This window comes from Dermacentor variabilis, chromosome 4 (genome assembly GCF_050947875.1).
Source record: "Dermacentor variabilis isolate Ectoservices chromosome 4, ASM5094787v1, whole genome shotgun sequence".
Taxonomy (NCBI): domain Eukaryota; kingdom Metazoa; phylum Arthropoda; class Arachnida; order Ixodida; family Ixodidae; genus Dermacentor; species Dermacentor variabilis.
The window spans coordinates 109,507,510-109,529,397 of record NC_134571.1 but is presented as its reverse complement, the minus strand read 5'-3'; the positions used below and the strand labels follow the sequence as shown (position 1 = coordinate 109,529,397).

The 21,888-nt window shown below is 44.3% G+C and overlaps 1 protein-coding gene across 3 annotated transcripts in view; it reads left to right on the top strand.

Annotated features, from left to right (window-relative positions):
• vtd (RAD21 cohesin complex component verthandi) overlaps window positions 1-21,888 on the top strand; it is a 57,021-nt gene that overhangs the window by 8,918 nt on the left and 26,215 nt on the right. For 2 of the 3 annotated variants that reach the window (XM_075689990.1, XM_075689989.1), the window contains exons 2-6: window positions 8,703-9,146; window positions 9,987-10,093; window positions 10,877-11,203; window positions 17,096-17,275; window positions 21,222-21,551. In XM_075689990.1, the coding sequence (XP_075546105.1) occupies window positions 8,773-9,146; window positions 9,987-10,093; window positions 10,877-11,203; window positions 17,096-17,275; window positions 21,222-21,551 (1,318 nt within the window). In that variant the 5' untranslated portion in view covers window positions 8,703-8,772. The remainder of the gene's footprint in view (window positions 1-8,702; window positions 9,147-9,986; window positions 10,094-10,876; window positions 11,204-17,095; window positions 17,276-21,221; window positions 21,552-21,888) is intronic. The other variant, XM_075689991.1, reaches the window with a different exon arrangement.

Sequence of the window (21,888 nt, the reverse complement as noted above, 5' to 3'; positions counted from 1 at the left end):
GATTTGCGAAGTGCTCGTACACGTTTTGTAATGCGTTGCCGAAACAGAAGTGTGTAGGCTCTAATTTCGTACGAATTGCAAGTAGAAGAAAAAGAAATCCGCCTCGGCGATACGCGCGCTATCGTTTATTTCCTGTCGTAGTTGGTAGTGAAATGCGGAGCAATTAAGCACCTCGCTTTCAATAAACGTGTTTTTAATCATCCAAAGCTTAAATCATTAGTATAAATTGCGTCTCTTTCAACCGCACCTTTGCAGCTCCTCGTTCCACATCGAATGCGCTTGATGTACGATACATTTCGGCGTGTTTTCATCTTTCTGCATGAAACTGTTCCCACCGATAATCGCTGGCGACAAGCTTGCACGCTGCGGTTGCATCTAAAGGGACGATTATTTGCAGACGTGTGTGGGAATTCTGGAACAAACTATCGATACCTTCATCGCTTTCGAGCTGGAAGCCCGTAAGTGGCCGGGTCGTACGCGCTTGGTTGTTTGTATACATTAGACACGAATAAAAGCGCTAGGCAGCAACCGAGTAATACAGCAGTTTGTTCACCTGGCGTGGACTATTGCGTTCCCGGTAGTCGAGCGTGTTCACATTTCTCGCAGCACAATACCCGGAACCGTCACGCAGTGGCGGGTAGCAGGGCATCGCACCATTGCAGGACAGCTAGTGCACTCTTTGGTGTACAAAAGTAAGGCAAATCGCAATATCTTAACAGATCGCAGACGTGTTATTTATTAGGCTAGCTTTACCATTGCTCAGAGGAGTCTGTGGCCGGACCGCCTAATATGTTGTATGCATCTTGGCCTTCTTTTGGGGTCATCGTGGATACTTTAAGTGCCTGGCTGCTATATTAAAATTAGTACATACTTGTTGAATCCTTCAACTCCAGCATTCCTGCAGTGCATGTGACCGCGGGAATTCAGATAAAGCCACATGAAGACTATGGCTAGCACAAGTTGCAGCAGCATAACTTTTAAATTCTGGTTTGTAAAACACAACATAGCATCGTGCCTACTGTTCATTCCAAATTTTTTCCGCTGCATATTGAATAAAAAATGTATTTTCTTGCAGCCTTTGAGAGCAGGCTAAAATATTGTATGCATACACATGGCAAATTAATGCTCCACTAATGTACAAGTAACACGTCAAGCGGCTAATCTTTTAAACACATTTTCAGGCTAGCTTTCATACACAAACAACACTGTCTGGCAGTTTGATATGGAGAAAGCTTAGGACACTACATGGAGGTTTGGGATTCTCCGCGACCTTGCAGACTTGTGCATCCGCGGCGGGATGCAGAAATGCCTGAAAGACTTCCTCTTCGACCGTTCATTTAAAGTACACCTTGGTTCAGCCTTTTCGGAGAGCTTCACTCGGGAGAATGGAGTGCCGCATGGTTGTATTTTAAGTGCTACACTCTTCATAGTAAAAGTCAACACAATTGCAAAAATAATCCCAAAATCTATTATGCATTTAGTCTATGCCGATGACCTCCGAATTGCACGAATGTCCTCTAGCTTGCCAACATGTGAGAGACAGATACAATTTGCACTGAACAAACTCGCAATCTGTGCAAACAAAAATAGATTTAAGTTTTCCCCACAAAAAAATAGTTGCCGTTCTCACTACAGAGGCCTACAGGTTGATCCTTCCCTGCACTTAAATGAAACAATACTCCCAGTAAACCAAGAACACAAATTTTTAGGCATTACATTTAACCCTTTACTGCACAATTTTTTGTTTTCTTGTAATATTATTCACGGAGTTGTAGGGAAGCATAACAGCTGTACTCTCATGGAAACTAAATTTAGCGAATTTCTGTGGTTTTAATTTGCAGAAAAAGGTATGTTGCATATTTGCAACAACGTGCAAATAAAGAAGAAGTTGAAGATGAAAGATAGACTTAGTGCGATTCATATTCAGATGTTTATTTGACCGTGACAATCATTGGTGCACTTATATTTTAGTGTGGAACAAAAAGAAGCAATTTTACTTGCTTGTGCAGCCCAGGTGGTTCCCACACTTCGTGCAGTATGTCATGCAGATTCCCGTGCAGCCAGGAAACAATGCAGCGTTTTCGCGTTATCATCGAAATTTAGAACATAGAAGCACAGACCTAAGGCTGTGCCCGTGACGACGCTACACGGCTGCGCGCGGATGCACCACATCCTTTTGAAAAAAAAAAAGAAGGAAATTCGACCAGAAAACATCTTGCACACATATTGAATCGAAACGGACTTACACTCGTGGTCTTCATCACTCCCGGAAAGGTCACTGCCTTCACTATCAGAAGGAATTGCTTGACCATAAAAGCGTTTAGAAGCCAGTTCCCTTTTCAGCAGAAAATAAACCATGTACACGTTGTTGCATTTGTGCAACATAACAACGTTCCGTTGCCAGGAACAAACTATTCTGAGATAACAATGTTTTTCTGAATCTACAGAGCCGGAAGGATGTAGAGCTTAGCGCAAGAATTTTGTTTGCAATTTGTCTTATGGAGAAATACATTTACAAGTGGCAAAATTTACCTGTATCACTTCTAGCGGGCACGCGCAGCCTCCTCCAAGTTTGTTTTGGTAGATGATGCGAAGGATGAGCACAGATGACAGCACAAGGCGGCGCGTTTTTTAGACGAATGTTGTGGAAATGCAACAATGTGTACAAGCAGCTCCAAACGGACTTTGCTTCTGTTTTAATACTGTTGATCGGTATGTTGCGTAAATGCAACAAGGTGCAGTAAAGGGTTAATAAAACGCTCACGTTCCTACCACACAAACAGTTTGAAAGTCAAAGCTTCCAGAGCTCCGAACAACCTTAAGTACTCTTAAAGAAGTTCTGGGGGTCTGATAGAACATGCCTTTCACACATTTATCGTTCTCTGGTACATTCTTGTCTAGATTACAGGAACATAGTCTATGGTTCAGAAAGACCCTCATATTTAAAACGATTAGATCCAGTTCATAATCTAGGTCTGCACCTTTCGTGCGCAGCATACAGAACGTCACCTGTAGTAAGTCTGTGTAGAACCAAATGAGCCCTCTCTAGACAATAGAAGAATAGCAGTCATATGTGCATATGTTCTTAGAATCAGAGCATGAATGAAACATCTGTGTTGTTTATTGTCACAACTTGTCCTTTTTGAATGCTGTTCAACAATAGACCACAAGCAACAAAGCCATTGCTGCTAAGCTTTGAAGAGATATGCAACAAGCTGCATTTATTGGGCACATTACCTGACACTGCACAAAACTACATCGCACTGCCCCCATGGTACAGTTTTCTGTTGGATCTGACTCTTGCACAATTGAACAAAAGGCAAACCCCAAGAGAACACATCGTACAAGAATATCTCGGGCTTAAAGAAAGACACGAAAACTACACGGAATTTTTCACAGATGGCTCCAAAGCTGCAGATTATGTCGGAAGTGCAGTAGTGGAGGGGAAGTGGAGAAAAATGGCAAGACTTCCTCAGTGTGTGCCAATATTAACTGCTGAGTGTTATGCTGTGTTGCTAACTGTAAAGAAAATAATATGCGAGAACAGCCTCAACAACACTGATTCCCTCAGTGTAATGGCGCACTACACTCCAGAAGTGCGGCCATGCTGTTACTTGGAGAAGTAATACCTAATGTAGTGAGGATCGCAACACAAGGATATTACATAAAACTCTGTTGGGTTCCAAGTCACATAGGAATTGCTGGCAATGAGAGAGCAGATGAATGCGCTGCACAAACTCGCAGCAGTGGTACAGAAAAAGTAAGTATGCCCCATAAAGATTGTATGAAGTTAGTACATGGCAAACTGAGGGACAAATGGCAATCTACATGGAGTAATCAACTAGATAACAAGCTGCAAACGCTAAAACCCATCTTAAGAGAGTGGAAGTCATGTACACATCAGGAATGGTTTTTTAAAGTTGTATTATGTCGTTTGTGCATTGGACATGCCCACCTCACACACAACTTAATTCTGGCAAAATGAAAACAAGCCTGGTTGGGAAAAATGTGGACATGAACTGACAATAAATCACTTCTTATTTTCGTGCGCAGAACTCGAAACACTGACGGAAAAAACATTTTACCCCATTTTACAATGGACACATTCTTTTCCATCCAGCGTCGATTTTAGGAGAAAACACACTTGTTGAGCAAATGTTTTTGAGCTTTCTAAAGGAAGCCAGGGTTCTGGAAAAACTCTAAATGCTGACCAAACGCTTCATTATATGCTACGGAAAACCTTCTCCACCTTCGCATGTCTGAGAAGAGGGCTGAGGCCTTTAACTTCTTGGGTTCTTCAGTGCCCTTACCCAGAGAAGGACTTGCTGAGGGGAACCAACCCCTTTAAAGAAACTACGCCTTGTGTTTGGTGCCGTAGCTGACCTCTTTATAAATGCTGATGTGGCCCAGTTAGGCATATCAAATGTCAGTTTTGCACTTTCTCTTAGACTTTTCTGTATCTTGTTTCATACTTTCCCATTAAAATTTGTAGTAAGCAGAGAAATTAATAAAATAAACAGCTTGGTCCGATGTCAATACTGCAATACTTGTCGTGTGGGAGCCTGCCTGATAGGCACTTCCTGTCTGTCTCGCTGACCAGTAGTATTTGATTGAAGGTGGTTAATGGTTAGTAGAATACCTAGGCCATAGTTCAAATAATAAGATGCTTATATGTATCCAGCACATTTTATAACATGCTTGGATAAGCTCACGTAAAACTGTGGTTAAAAAAGTTGCAACGGCAAAGTTTTAAAGGGACACTAAAAAGAAAACCTATTTCGACTGCATTGGTAAATTGTTTCTTACAATGCCGAAAAAGCCACTCTTATAGTGATAGAAGGTCTTGTAATTCCGAAAAAGATGTAAAAAAATGAATAATGAGTGGCACTGCCAACTTGAAGTTACCGCACCAGCTCTCTCTGACATCAAGGATTTTGATGATTCCCTTCTTGGGCCCACTGGATCGTTTGTTGGTAAGTATTAACTGCATTCTATTCTAAAGAAGCCAGAGAGTGAACTTGGCAAGTATCAAGAAAGTTTACAAAGCCACAACTGTTTGAATGCGAAAAAATACCTTGAAATCCGTGACTGCACAGATGTACTGGTGTGAGGTTTTGGGACAAAATTTAACTTTTTTCTTCATTTTTGCTTCCGATAGTCAACCTATTGCAACGTAATTTACGAAAATGGAGTTTTGAAAGATGGTCTTATCAGCCTAAACTTGATTATTGTTTCTCTTTAGTGCCACTTAAAAAGAAGACAGTAGACTTCCGCTATTCCGTTGCCTCTGAACTTGTTTGCTGCGACAGCAGCATTCCCCTACAGTGGGAAGACTGCCATCTTCTTTGCTTTTGTTTTGGTTGGCTACTTCTTCCTTAAATAATTTAGGACGACAGCGCTGCTACACAATGTAACAGCATCATGCCTACCACCACCATCTTATTGATGGCCCCTGGGGGTCCTGCAGCTGCAAGGCATCTCTCAGCAATCTCCAATTGCCCCGTCTTGTGCTAGCTGACCCCATTTACCTAGGGACTTTCCGACTTCATCGCACCATGTAATTTTCTGCTGTCCTCGACTGTGCTTACCTTCCCTTGGCAGCCATTCCCCTACTAATAGACCACCGGTTGTCTGTCCTACACATTACATGGGCTGCCCAACTTCATTTCTTCCTCCTAATGTGAAAATCAAGTTTTGTCAAGTCAATGTGAAGTTTTGCTGTTTGTTGCGAGTGCCAATGTTCCCATTTTGTTTCTTCCCTTTCCCTTGTTTTTAGTTCCATTGCTATTTTTGAAATATCTATAACACCTTTAACAATGTCAGTTGATGTTGGCTTATACCAGGTGCATTTTTTTAACTGTACAAAATTTTAAAAAAGATTGCTTGTAGCAGATAGCACAGATGTAATCCCTGAACTGCATTGCTCAAGAGGTGGATGTTACTTGCACAATTAGAATGCGAAATTGACAGATTAGCAAAACTTCACTGATTAAGTTTATAACTAATTACTTTACAGCACATATTTCAGTTTACAAATTGTAACCGGGAAGATTACAAAGCACTTGGAACAAATTCTGAAGGCGGTTCTGATTTTTAAATATGTGCCATCAAACTTGCAGTAAAAATGCACTGTTGATCCACTAACTTTTTTAACGAAACACTGTTTTATGCATTGATGCACAAAAATAATCGAAACATCAATGTATTTCGTCCTACATTTTGGAAAGGTATTTTTCAAAACTGGTGTCAGAATAAGTTCCCAGTGGATATGTCTTATGATCTCACTGGCAACATTCATAATTGCAATATGTAATTAGTTAACCTAATTTATGAAATTTTACTGATCAGTATGCATTTCTGATTCTCCTGCAGTTAATGTGTGCTTGAAGTAATTGGGCTCAATACCTCGCATTAAGCTATCACAGGCGATAAAAAATTTTATAAATGTGAAAAAAAAAAGACAGTATATAATTGTATAAGGTCAGCTCAGGAAAGCAACACAACTTTAAGCGCTAACACATGTTTGATGACATTATTCTGCCACCCACTATAAGATGTGTATGTTGAAATATTGTAGGTAGTAGTCTTGCCTTTCAGAGCAGCTTTATTGCTCAGTCCAGGTGTGCTACTTACGGCGCGTGCAACACTATCCCCTGTTTCACCTGCTGTAATAAATGAGCAGAGGCGGAACATGTTACATCTTGCCCCCAATTGTAAGGACAAAGCATTTACCAAGGTGCACCTCAGTTTTTGTCCTGTATTAGAGTTGGGCAGCATGTCAAGGTGCGGGATAATACCAGTTGCTGTAAATGTCCAAGTGGGCCATGCCACTTTTGTACAGTGGCGCGTGTCAAATCTAGTCGCATGGCAATTAGAATCTTCAGTGCCTAGATATTATTAGAAGGCTCATTTTGAACCAGCACTTGGATTGCTGCCCCAGTTTCACGCACTAGCTCTCAGGCTGACAACTTGCAAGGTACCACACTCTCAGGGTTTTACGACTTTGTATGCCTGCCTCTACAGCTTATCTAAATCAGGGTCTCGTACTACCTTGAAGTACCTCAAAGGCAAATTTTCACCTTTAGCGGCTTCAGGTAGCTTACAGCAAAAAAGTAAGAACAGGAACCTTGTTGTAGCGGATGTTGTAATGCATGTTTTCCAAGCACGTATGCTAAAAGTCTTTTTCTTCATATGTGGTATATCGTGAAGTGTTCCATTTTCCATATGCACTAAAAAATTGCTGTGAAGGATAAGGCTCAGCAAGTGCATAGTTGATGTGAGAGTGCTGCAGCAGCCTTTGATAACTGAGCAGCTCTAATGTTTGTATTTATAGCAAACGAAATTTCAATTCTACTTAATTTCAGTACTTTCATTTGCATGCTCTTAATTTATTGGCAATGAGCATGGGTTCTCTGGCATCATTCATTGAAGGAAGAAAAAAGTGGCACGGTTAGTCTGTAAGCGGATGCCCGTCTTTGTCACAATACTGGTAGCGAATAAAGAGGCAGACATATTCTTCACAAGCACTATATGTGGAGCGCGACAACTGCGAAAAGTCTACGGACAGTGTTGTCGGAGAAAACATTTCATTTCTGCCCAGTTTGTTAGCATAGTAAGTAAAACCGTACAACATTATGTCGTTTGCACGCAAATGCTTGTACAAGCTAGAATATGGAATACCAGGGTGTGATCTGAGGTTGCGGAGAGCTGTGCTTTTGTCTCGGATAATGCGGTGTGTAAACTTTCAAGGTTGTCTGTATGTAGAAAAAAAGGGGCAGTGGCTAGGTGTTGTATGCAAAGGGAGAAGTTTTCCTCCTTATGCAAAAAAAAAAGTGGTGGAGGACTGTCTACACTCTTAAGCAAAATTACGCCCTTTGGGTCGCATATTGCCACAGAACAATACTCGTCATCTGTCTTGTCCGCATTTCCTTTCTTTAGCGCTGTGAGCTCGGTACTTCCAAGTCACGAATGGCATGCGTGTCATCAGCATGACAGAGCATTCTCGACAGGAAAGTAGCGAGCGCACTGTTTCAAGAAAGGAAACGCAAAGAAGACAGATGACGATTATTGTTGTGTGGCAGATATATACCCCAAAGGTTGCACATTTGTTCAAGAGTGTATAGGTGATGTCCGAGGCCAAACTTGCCCTTTTCAGTTTCCCATACATGTCGCAGCGGTGATGAGACCATATTGTGACACTGGACTTCATGGTCTTTTTTGTTGTGTGGGTCTATTTGGTCTAGCATGGTTCTGTGATATCCTTTATGTTATAAATTGCAGCTCAGCTGCATGGGCAGTAGTAGTTACCTTTCTTCTGAAGTTATTTACTTCAATTGGTGGCTGCAACAGTCTATAACCTTGGCAGTTTTCTTATTGCAGTGGGATGCTGTGTACTAGGGCTGCTGCTGTCAGAAGCTTAGGAGTGGAGAGTAGGCTAAAAAAAATAGGCGTGTTGAAGTATTGTAATAAGGAGGGACACCTGTGGCTGTTTCTCGATTAACTTTGCTGTTGAAACAATTTGCCATCGCTATATTTTCTGTACCGCTTGTAGATTCCTTGACTACATGTTATACAGCATTGTTGTAGCCAGGGCAATTTGGGCTTATATTCAAGAAGTTATTTCTACTTGTGGTGTGAGGTTGGAGCAGCTCATGTCTGTGCATTTATTGACAGGGCAGTCTGTCTGGAATGTGATCTCGCAGGAGTGGACGTCGTGAGTGGAGGGCAAGTGTCGGGGGGCAGGGTTCCCCCTGACGGGGAGAGGCCGCAGCCATGTTCTACGCACACTTTGTGCTGGCCAAGAAGGGCCCACTGGCACGCATCTGGCTGGCAGCCCACTGGGACAAGAAGCTGACGAAGGCACACGTCTTTGAGACCAACATTGAGAGCAGCGTCGAGGGCATCCTGCAGCCCAAGGTGAAGATGGCACTGCGCACCTCCGGCCATTTGCTGCTGGGAATCGTGCGCATCTACTCGCGCAAGGCCAAGTACCTGCTCGCCGACTGCAATGAAGCGTTCATCAAGATCAAGATGGCCTTCCGGCCGGGAGCAGTCGACCTGCCTGAGGAGGGCAGGCAGGCTGCTCTCAGCACCATCACGTTGCCTGAGGTGTTCCACGACTTTGAGGCCACCATGCCCGACCTCAGGTGAGGAAGGGGTTCGGATGGGCACAAGGGGGTAGGGCTGGGAGTTGTCAACTTCATCATCATTAAAAGATGTTGCTCTCGCAGCCTGGCGACATGTAGCTACCATCATTTTAACTCGAAAACCATAAGGAGCAGACACAAAAGTCTTTAGAAGGAAAGCGCATTTAGCTAGCAATTTCAAAGCTACCAAAGCAGAAGTCTTCAGCGCCATGCTCGGGAAGAATGAAAAAGCACCTAATGCGTGTTAACTGTGATGGAGGCTGGGCTGAGCAGCTGTGCCCGGAACATTTCCATAACATGTAGTTTTGCTTCTGCGACATAAACCTCATGCGAGCTACTGGGCTTTCAGCTTTATGACCTGTAGCACAGAGAAACAGGTTACAGTGCATTCTATAGCTCATTCTTTCCTTTTTTTGTAAGATTGGAGGTGCGGGCTCATTATTACCAACTTTTTGTCCACCAGGTTGGGCCCAGAATACTGCTGAAAGAAGTACGAGTGTTTTGAATCTCTCAAATAAATGAAAGCCATTCCAGACCCAGTTATTCAGTCAAAGCAGTACTGAAGCTGTGTATCTTTAACGTTTCAGTTCTCTAGTAATTTCTCAAGCAACTTAACTAGAGAATCTGTTTAATGTAAGACGTAATGTGTGGGAAGGCATGTGAAATACTACTGTTGCCATTGAAACGGCACCCTTGTCACATATAAAAATGAGTTTGATTTTTGTTGAGATTGCAACACAGAACTTTTGCAATAGCTTAGCGGTAACAGGAACAGTGCTCTTGCACCTGGAACCATGAAGCATTTCGAACTGAATTCTTGATGTCCATATGCATCTGCAGCAACATTGACATGGAAGCGGCAGTTACGCTGAACCAAAGCCGCGCGGAAGACATCACACTCAAGGAGGACTATGGCTCGCTCAGCCTCATCAACGATGACAATTTTGGTGAGTAAATTTTTCGTTGTATGTGCATGTACGGGGGTGAGCAAGTAGCTTCTGTGTCTGCAGATGCGAAGAACTAAGCTGTTGTACTTGTAAATGAACAAAGCCCTTGTGTGCCGATGTTTTCCCTGAACAAGGTTCTCCTGCATTAAAGTAGGAGCAGTTACACAGTGTGTGACATCTGCAATGTTATAGCTGTTTGTTGGCTTGGTGCTGGTGCTGTAGCTTCTTTTTATCAGTTTTTTATGCATAATCTTTGAGCTTGTGAGGAAACAGTTGTGAAGATGGCAGGAGAATTTTATACATTATGCTTGAAACACACACCGCATTGAAGTTTAATTCCACCTAACAGGGCAAGAAGCACAGAGGAGGACAAACCTCACATTGATGTCATTGCGAGAAAAGCAAATATTGTCACATTGAACAAAAAAAATAAAAATTCATAGTTAGGTACAGTAAAAGAAATGGCCAAAAATGCAAGCATGCACTGTTGTCACAGCAACCTTGGTTGTGGACAGCAAGTGGTCCGTCATATCATAACTTTGGCACAAAATTACCACAGTGTGATAACCATCGACTCACTTGGAGCATTTGTGACATATTGTGGAAGTGTGTGGGCAGACTTGTCTTAAGAAGTGCTTCTTGCTGCAAATTTTCAGTGCACAACCTTGCGAAATAGTATATTCATTTGATTGTGTGCTGCAATGCAAAGATACAACTGCTAGGACCAGTAGCTGTTCCCAACAGTGTCAGCGGTGACTCAGGAGTGTCCCCCCTTGCTTACAGGAGACATGGGTTTTGATGACCCCGAGATGGCTCGTGAGGCAACCAACATAGACGAGGCATTTGACCAGGCCAGCCTTCTGCTGGGAGGGTCCATGCTTGGGCGCCCCTCCGAGGTCCCCCGAGGGGTCGCCTCTTCCTCCGCCGACATGGAGGTTGGCGCGTCGTCTACTGCTGCCGAGAACTCGGCTCTGGCGGCAATGCCAGTGCCCGGCGAGTCCATCGAGGATGGAAGGAATGCTCGGGAAGGGGAAGCCGACCCTTTTGGAACAGCGGCTGCTTCGACCGAGACCGAAGTGGCCGAGGATGCCAGGGAAGGGACGCTACTCGGTAAATGCAAAATAATTCTTTTTGCCACTTCCTTTTTCTCACTGTTCCGTTGACTAATCTTGACTGGCTGTTTTCAGTAACAAGTTGCTGCTTGCTTTGGAGCTTGTTAGTGAATAATCGTCGCAACACAGTGTAGCATCACTTCAGAATTTTGAGAACTGTGTGCTTTGTTAAAGGTACTCCAGGCTGGGTCAGTGTGGGCACTTTGGAGGGCTGCAAGCCATTCAGTGTTTTGATTTTGTTATACAGGTAATTACAACGCTCTTCCAATTTTTGTGTTTAGGAAAAGGGATAGTATGACTCCCTTAAAACTCAAGAATGTTCAAATGCTATTCCAAATGGATGAAAATTAAAACATTGTGGCGATAGAGTAAATTCATACTAAAAAAAGTATGTTGGTATAGTGGTAAAAATTAAAAATGGTATTCGAGTTAAAAATGAAATAATTTGTAATCGAGCGTGCTTATAATGACCCCAGTTATCACGAATTTTCGGTTACTGCTTAGACTCATGTAAGGGTCGCTCTTTCTTTTTTTTTTTTGTACTAATTTTGATTAAGTGTGGCCCTCATACAGCACCGAACCTTTTGGTCAAAGTGGTCGAGTGCTGTAGGTGTCGGTTGGGATTACTTTATTAATGCGGCCGATAAAGCCAGTATCACAGAGTCATGCACTGATGAGTTCGTAGTCCGTGAGGGGAAAGGCTTTGTCAGCAATCAGTTGGTTGAAGAAAGGAAACTGTGGAACCACTACCACCAACCCGCAAGTGCATCAACCGTCAACCAAGTTCATCCTGTCACTGAAACAGCTATACGACAGCAAAGGTCTAGGTTATCACTAGTCTGCTTTGAACATTCTGGAAACCATAATTGTTGGGCCAGCATTCAAGATGCGAAGAAGGTGTACGAGTTACTTCAGGAAGCAATGTTTTTGCCATTTTATTGGCTTGTTTTGCATGTCTACTTATTATGAACGATCAGTTTAACGAATGCATGACTATAATGACTATAATGTTTGTTCTCATTGAGCTCATCTGTAACAATTGTGTTCGTGAGCTATCCACAACTGAACTTCACTTTAGAATGTCAAGCGCACTACTATGGCTTTTCTATCAAGTTCCCAGTGCTTACTATATTTACTCGTGTAAGGCCTGCAACGCTTCTTTGGGGTGCAAAAATTTACAGAAAAAAGTTTCATTAAGTGTCTTGTGCATGCCACTGTGCTGGTTAATTTTCGCAAGCTGCTACCACATGACACTAGTTATGCCAATGGTGGCATTGTCATAGTCATTATCACCATGTTCCACACTTATGGAACAAACTATGCCAAACCAACTATGGTCACCAACTTCAACGAGGTGTTGCTGGTTAAGCCTAGCTAACGGGTGCTGCGGGCGACAAGATGTTGTGGGAAGTTTGCCCTTCGAATGTAGGTACGTACTAGTAGACCACGTTGGCAATCAGTGTGGGATCACGTACACGTGCTGGACTCATGGCCACATGCTTAAAGTGGAGTTTGTGTCTGTGGCCAATAAGCTGACTGCTGCAAATGCCTACCAAGTTTATTTTTGCGCTTACTGATCAGAACGACGTAAGCTCGTGTGTGGGCATAAAAGTAATAAAACTTCAAAACAGTGTGGCGGAATCAACGTTGGTGTGCACGGTACTTGCATTTGTGACAATCGGCGACGCATGTCGGGCTGCATGACGGGTGAACGTGAAACGCGCCCTCGGCCTCTGCATTATAAGTGTTTAAGTAAACTACATTTAAGTTGAGCACAACACTGAGAAAAAATCTGTAAATAAATTTTCCTCTGTGCTGGCACTCTAAAAAACAGTGAGATCGATTTTATTGTTGCAGTTTTCGTTTTTTTTGGACTGCCTAATTATTTGTAAATTGTTTTTACATTGTCCGTGTCAGAAAAAGTGATCTGTGACTGTAAATGTGTTCGTGGTTAACTACGAGCGTTTGCTGTTTCTCATCGCAGTTTGAGTGAACTTTGAGGCTACAGTGCGTAGCAATAAGGCTGCCTCGTGTAATTCCCGCACCCAGTAAAGTAACAGAAAGAGGAAAATGTGCAGGAGTTACACACGAGTCAATAAAGGTGTGCTTATACTTGAATGTCACCAAATTGAATGGTGAACATTTGAATAAATCAATTCACAAATCAAATGTCTAATATTAGATTTTTCAACTGTTAGATTTATTCGTTGTCGAGACCCACGGTGCTGAATGTCGTTTGCGCTGTGGAACCCCTTGTGCTTGATGCCGCACAAGCGAGCTCCTTACTTTGGTTTCAGCACAGAAGTAGCATTGAGTGTGCTGCGGACAGGCTGCCTCACCTTACACTGTCGGTACAAGGTCTGCCCAGGCCAACAGGACCAATTGAAACAACAATGCGATGTTGAACAGGTGGAGGGGCAACAAAAGGAGCATGTATTTTGGAAAGTGTGAATCGGGCCGATTAGCTGCCAAAAGGCATGCGGGGACCATGTCGTACACACGGCGACGAAATAAATGCTGCTTCAATAGCTGCCAAGCTAACTTGTATGTGTGATTTTCAGACCAATCGATGATGAGCCATCCGTACGAACATATTAGCAGCAAGCATTCTGTGACTGTTTACGAACCGTTACCACATTGGCCAGCTGCGAATTTTCATCACTGCCCCTACTGCAGGCCTAATTGGTGCAGCTTCGTCGGGTGTTGGCAACTAAAGTTAAGGGGGGACGTGGTGATTAAAAGTTATCATTACTTATTTATGAACCAAACTTGATAAAAATTAGCATGCTTATTTAGTTGCTTCTCCTGATTCAAAAAATGCAGTTATTTTTTTCTGTAGGTTCATTATTCCGTGCATAATTGAGAAAACAATGTCTTTTACAATGTCTTTTGTTCTTTCTACAGTCGAACCCGGCTATATCGAACTCGCAAAAAAAAACGCCTATCAGTTTGATATAGAGCATAATTCGATATAAGCCTGCTGAATAATTGGATGTCATAAAAGCACATACCATTTATGAAATCACTTTATTGATGAAACTAGCTTAGTTTCGCATGAAAAGTCCTGCATTTCTTTCTGCTTGGGCAATTTCGCTGCCTGCGACGCACGCACTTCTCCACATTGTCTAAGGAGTCGGGAGCAGCTGAGGCCGCAACCTTCCGCGTTCGCGCAGAAGCACCGGACTAGTGCGAGCGCACCAATGACTTCGGAGGATGTAGGCAAAGGACCGTCGTTGCTTTCCTCATTGTGCCCACTTTCACTTGTGCTTGTTATGATGTCGGCAATGTAGTCTTCGTTTTCGGGCTCTCCTGTGGTCGCGACACCATCATTTGCACTCACAAACTCGTCCACTGTTGATTCGTCAACAGCTTCCGGAAATTCGGACAGCTCGCTCCAAGTTCCGGCAACATCAGAATTTACAGTCATCACCGAGCACGCGGAAGCCGGCACGGCTGAAGCGTTTTCAGATGAACCACTCGTACACGGCCGTGCCTACGCGTCGGGCGCCACGGGCACCGGGGCGAGAGTTTGACCGCTTTAGCCCTGATTTCCCCCTTATTCTTCAAGATTGCCCTGAGAGTGTTCCTCGGAATCATTCACGCTGCGGGAACACATCCGACTTCTCACCGCGTTCGACCCAATTTATGATTTTGAGCTTCACGACAAAAGGCAAATTCTGCCGCTTCATCACGGCAACGCTGCGGGAGAAGGCCCACAAGGAACACACACAGTGGACCCGAAAAGCACCAAGACAACTCGCACTTTTGCCATTTTGCACGACGAGGGCACAAGAGCCTCTGATTGGCTGTCTGAGCAAGCGCTGCGGGCCTGCCAGGATCATTTTCTGCGGGGGGGTGTCGACGGCTCGTCCGAAGCAGCGCGGTCACAGTAGGGAGAGCGGTTAGATGGAGCCGCGCCGTCGAGTTTCCCCACGAAATGCTTAGGTAAGGGTCTGAGAAGTCCGCGCGCGATGTGCATGGTCGCTGAGTCGGAGATTCTCTATGCGCGAAATGTTTAGCCGCGTGCCTGAGGATTGCGTGTGCGATGTGCTTCGTCACGAATTCCGAAGCACCGAGTGCTAAAAGGCCTAGCCGCATGTCTGAGGATTCCGCACGTGAATCTTGGTCGCGAAGTCCGCGTCGCCGATGCTCGGAATGCTTAGCCGCGAGTCTGAAACGTGCACCAGCGTAGGGATTGGCCACGCTACTGCAATGTCCGCGTAGCGCCCGTTTTGACACGTTGAGATTACGGTGAGTGGAGACGTCCAGACTCGCGAGGTGCAAAGAGCCGAGCAGACGATGCGAGCGCCGGGCCAATGGTGAACCGCACTGGAGTCACGTGGCGGGCGCGGCCAATCGCAGACTCCGGCATGACCTTCAATCATTTGCTTTTTGTGCGCTTATTTCTGTATGGAGGAGATCGGTGAAGTGGTAAATTTGAAGACTGAGAAATGCGCTTTCCAACGAGACCAAGATGACGGCGCTTGGTCGCGCCATTCCGGAGATATTGCAGCTTGAAAAACGCTGTTCTTTCTTGATTTCCGCGAGATTTTTCGCCACCTTGGCTGATAAGACGAATTCTTTTAGAGCACTTCTAAGTGGTTTACAGTGATGATATTTGGATATCAGATAGAAAAAGGGTTATAAAAACTGAAAATGTGATGTTCGAAAAATTGATTTTTTGGTAATTTTTCGCGATGCGAAAGCTGTGTCCCCCCTTAAGGTTTGGTGCCGGGCCAACTCAGATCTATTCTCAGCAGCCGCGCGTTGCTTGGAAAGCCGACAAACCGCCATACAAACAAAAGTGGGCTTAAGGAATGGCAACAAAGTTGTCCATGGAATGTCACCATCTTTGCTACACGCCGTACGGTGGCCTCTTGTTCCTGGCGGGGTTGTATGCGCACGTTGGTCTCCTTTTGTAGCTTTGAGCAACCTGTCACAAGACTGGTTCTGGATTTACACGGCAGGCGTGAAATTGTCATGTGACTAGTGTGCTGACCATACACCTGTGTACATTTGCATGGACCGTGGATGGATGAGGAGGGTGAGGGGGGAGGGAGTGTCATGCGAACTTGCTGTGACCCTCCCGATTTAGGAACATTTGACAGGTGGCAAATCATGCTGAACCTGACAACGAAAAGGCACCTGCTCTCTACCGTCAGCGCCAACTACACATGACCCACACAGCACCAACGATGGCTACGTGCGCGGAACGGTGATGGACTCGTGTGATGCACAGTCCATGCGTTTGTCAGTCGCACAGATTGGGCCTTACGAAAATGCACCTGCCGTAAACATGGCAAAGCCGTTGTGTATCTTGGAGGAAATCTGGAAAGCAGAACTTTCTATGCAATAAAACATTGCCGTAAAACACAGGTTCACTAAACTGAGAACCTCCTTGATGGTTGGTACAACATAGCATCACTAATTCTTTAGCTTCAGAGGGAAAAAGAGAACTTGTTTCTATTCAACAAACAATCTATTGATGAAAATATATTTTCCAGACCTTCACATGCTAGAACTGAGCTGTAATCAAGGCTGGCATACTAAATTGAAATTCTGTTTTGTAAGAGTAGACTGAACTGTATATAATTATTTCTGTGTGCCTAAGTTCCTCATTTTTGTTATGCAATGCCAGGAGACTCCCAAGCATCGGCAGCACTGTGTTTTTTGTCAAAAATGTGTAACTAGTATTAAGCTTTGTGATACATTTTCTGATATTCATTCATCACAAAGTCTGCTGCTGGGTATTTGTACACCCATAGTAACTACGGTAAATCAGCATTTTAAGGTATCATGCTGAGCGTGTCAAATACGATAAATTGGGTGTTGTTGCGTAGAACTGTGTGGGTGTTAGCTTTGGTCTTGAATGTTGTGTGTGTGTGTGCAGAGGGTGAACCGAGTGGCTTGTTTGAGCCAGCGGGCCTCTTCGACGACGCGCCACTGGGACACGTGCCCTTAGACACCAGCGGGTCAGACCGGGATGGGCCCTTGGGCGCTCCGGGACCCGCACCAGCCGTCCCCGACGCCCGGCCCGTTGACGAGAGTGATGATGATGATGACATGTATGGTAAGTGTATTTGCTCTGTTGGGAAACCTGGCGAAGTAGTGCAGTGGGTCATGAACAACCTGAGATTTGGCGCCTTGAAAGAAAAAGGAGGTTCTCAAAATTTTTTGTCTTTGTACAACTGTGCAAGAGGATGCTTGAAATGCTCCGTGTGGTGAACGCGCTGCAGAAGATTAACAAGAAAACAAAGGACCTACAGATTGAGGAATGAACGGGAAAGGAAGTGTGCCGCCGCTTCTTTGAAGGAACTTGAGCTCAAAAAGAAAGTGTTGGCCGACGCCGAGGTGCAGGTGCCCGTCACCTAAACCAAAATGAATTCTTTAAAGCGGTGAAGTGCAACACTGAGGTGTCGTGCGCGGGCTGAGAATGTGTCAAGACAGTCGAGGTTGATGTAACAGCTATTGAGAAAGACAGGCCACCATTGGAATCTGAACCTGGCAACGTTTAACGTTCGAACGTTATCTAGTGAGGCGAGTCTAGCAGTGTTATTGGAGGAATTAGAGGGTAGTAAATGGGATATAATACGGCTCAGTGAGGTTAGGAGGACAAAAGAAGCATATACAGTGCTGAAAAGCGGGCGTGTACTGTGCTACCGGGGCTTAGCAGATAGACGAGAACTAGGAGTCGGACTCCTGATTAATAAGGATATAGCTGGTAATATACAGGAATTCTATAGCATTAACGAGAGGGTGGCAGGTCTTGTGAAACTTAATAAGAGGTACAAATTGACGGTAGTACAGGTCCACGCTCCTACATCCAGTCGTGATGACCAGGAAGTCGAAAGCTTTTATGAAGACGTGGAATCGGCGATGGGTAAAGTCAAAACAAAATACACTATACTGATGGGCGACTTCAATGCCAAGGTAGGCAAGAAGCAGGCTGGAGACAAGTCAGTGGGGGAATATGGCATAGGCTCTAGGAATAGCAGGGGAGAGTTATTAGTAGAATTTGCAGAACAGAATAGTATGCGGATAATGACTACCTTCTTCTGCAAGCGGGTTAGACGAAAGTGGACGTGGAGGAGCCCAAATGGTGAGACTAGAAATGAAATAGACTTCATACTCTGCAATCCTGGCATCATACAAGATGTGGACGAGCTCGTCAAGTGCTGCAGTGACCATAGGATGGTAAGAACTCAAATTAGCCTAGACTTGAGGAGGGAACGGAAGAAACTGGTACATAAGAAGCCAATCAATGAGTTAGCGGTAAGAGGGAAACGAGAGAAATTCCGGATCAAGCTACAGAACAGGTATTCGGCATTAACTCAGGAAGAGGACCTTAGTGTTGAAGCAATGAACAACAGTTTTATGGGCAGTTCAGTAGAAGTCGGTGGTAACTTTGTTAGACAGGATACCAGTAAGCTATCACAGGAGACGAAAGATCCGATTCAGAAACGCCAATGTATGAAAGCCTCTAACCCTGCAGCTAGAATAGAACTAGCAGAACTTTCCAAGTTAATCAACAAGCGTACGACAGCTGACATAAGGAAGTATAATATGGATAGAATTGAACATGCTCTCAGGAACGGAGGAAGCCTAAAAGCAGTGAAGAAGAAACTAGGAATAGGCAAGAATCAGATGTATGCATTAAGAGACAAAGCCGGCAATATCGTTACTAATATGCATGAAATAGTTCAAGTGGCTGAGGAGTTCCATAGAGATTTATACAGTACCAGTAGCACCCACGACGATAATGTGAGAGAGAGTAGTCTAGAGGAATTTGTCATCCCACAAGTAACGCCGGAAGAAGTAAAGAACACCTTGGGAGCTAGGCAAAGGGGGAAGGCAGCTGGGGAGGATCAGGTAATAGCAGATTTGTTGAAGGATGGCGAGAACATTGTTCTAGAAAGACTGGCCACTCTGTATATGCAATGCCTCATGACCTTGATTGTACCGGAATCTTGGAAGAACGCCAACATAATCTTAACGCATAAGAAAGGGGACACCAACGACTTGAAAAATTATAGACTGATCAGCTTACTGTCCATTGCCTGCAAAGTATTTAATAAGGTAATCGCAAATAGAATCAGGAACACCTTAGACTTCTGTCAACCAAAGGACCAGGTAGGATTTCGTAAAGGCTACTCAACAATAGACCATTTTCACACTATCAATCATGTGATAGAAAAATGTGCAGAATATAACCAAATCTTATATATAGCTTTCATTGATTACGAAAAAGCGTTTGATTCAGTCGAAACCTCAGTAGTCATGGAGGCATTACGGAATCGGGGTGTAGACGAGCCGTATGTAAATATACTGAAAGATATGTATAGCGGCTCCGCAGCCACCCTAGTCCTCTATGCAGCAAACAACAAAATCACAATAAAGAAAGGCGTCGGGCAAGGGGGATACGATCTCTCCAATGCTATTCACAGCGTGTTTACAGGAGGTATTCAGAGACCTGGATTGGGAAGAATTACGGATAAAAGTTAATGGAGAATACCTTAGAAACTTGCGATTCGCTGATGATATTGCCTTGCTTAGTAACTCAGGGGACCAGTTGCAATGCATGCTCACTGACCTGGAGAGGCAAAGCAGGAGAGTGGGTCTAAAAAATTATTCTGCAGAAAACTAAAGTATCGTTTAACAGTCTCGGAAGAGAACAGCAATTTACAATAGGCAGCGAGGCACTGGAAGTTGTAAGGGAATACATCTACTTAGGGCAGGTAGTGACGGCGGATCCGGATCATGAGACGGAAATAATCAGAAGAATAAGAATGGGCTGGGGTGCGTTTGGCAGGCATTCTCAGACCATCAACAGCAGGTTGCCATTATCCCTCAAGAGAAAAGTATATAACAGCTGTGTCTTACCAGTACTCACCTACGGCGCAGAAGCCTGGATGCTTACGAAAAGGTTCTACTTAAATTGAGGATGACACAACAAGCTATGGAAAGAAGAATGGGTGTAACGTTAAGGGATAAGAAGAGAGCAGATTGGGTGAGGGAACAAACGCGAGTTAATGACATCTTAGTTGAAAGCAAGAAAAAGAAATGGGGGGGCATGGGCAGGACATGTAATGACGAGGGAAGATAACCGATGGTCATTAAGGGTTACGGACTGAATTCCAAGGGAAGGGAAGCGTAGCAGGGGGCGGCAGAAAGTTAGGTGGACGGGTGAGATGAAGAAGTTTGCAGGGACAACATGGCCACAATTCACACATGACTGGGGTAGTTGGAGAAGTATGGGAGAGGCCTTTGCCCTGCAGTGGGCATAGCCATGCTGCTGCTGATGATGATGATGACTCAGGGAAAACCTTGAAAACTCAGGGAATTTGGGAATGTCAACTTTAGGTAGACAACCTGTGTTTACTTCTTCAAGAGCAACATCATCTTACCTAGCCTTATTGCTACATGATGTCAGCAATTTTTGTTCTGTGTCATGATGTTATGGTAATGGCATTGATTAACAATGACTTTAGCATCAAATTAAGATATAAGTGCTTCTAAGCCTTCATATGAACTTGATAAGTGCGGCCCTTTTATGTGCAAGAAGAATGTCGTAAAATACAATTGGTCAGGTTGACGCACTTTGGCAACGTGAAGGTAATCCGTATGGCTCAATGATTGTCCTTAAAACTGGCCCTAACCTTGCACAGTGTCAGCATAGCCTCAGTACTAGTCTCATATCATCAATCTGAAGATTTCTTTGTTCTTTTGCTCCTGCTATAACAATCTACACACGCTATACTGTGACCCGCTGCAGTAGCATAGTGGCTATGGTGTTACGCGGCCGAGCGCGAGGTTGTAAGTTAGATCCTGGCCCTGGTGACCACATTTCGATGAAGGCGAAATGCAAAAACGCTCTTGTACTTGATTTGGGTGCACAGTAAAAAAACCTCAGGTGGTCAAAATTAATTTGGAATCCCCCACTACAGCGTGCCTCATAATCAGGTTGTGGTTCTGGCACTTAAAATTCCATAATTAAAATAATGAACACTTTGCTGCAGATATGGGCCCTCCGTCAATGGGTGCTCCATCAGGGCCGTCCAGTCCTGGGAGCTCTGTCGGTGATGCCAGGGACCTCGATGGGGGTGCGACGACGTCGGCGGCTGCTGGAGCGGCCGGTCCGTCCTCCTCTTCGGCGATGCCCGGTGTGGACGAAGGCCTGCTCGATCAGCAACAGCAGGACGAAGCTGCAATGCCCCCACCTCCGCAGCCGCCCTCTGTGGATTCAGCTCAGATGGGTGGCGTGGATGCTGGGCCTGGAGAGCAGACGACGCTGCTCAACAACGAGGATGAGAGCTTTGCCCTGGCGCCGTTAGACACCATTGTCCAAGGTAGGGAGAGCTGTCACACATAGAAGTTTGTTTCTGGGAGAAAAGTGAGAGTTACTGAAAAGAGAGAAGGTAAGACAGACTGAAAAAACACTGCTGAATAAGAGCAAGGAACAAGTAATACAATGAAACCTCGTTACTACAAACACTACATTGACAAACTTTTCAGAAATCCCCTGCCGACTTCTTTTAGTTTAGCGTAAAAATATTTCAGTGCTACCAACTTCAGAATACCGAGCTTTTCAGAATAACGATTGTTATTCAGTTTCCCTGTGATGTTAACGTCTCAGTACTATGAACTAATATTACAAAATCTAGGGATTCTTAGATTTCTGTGTAT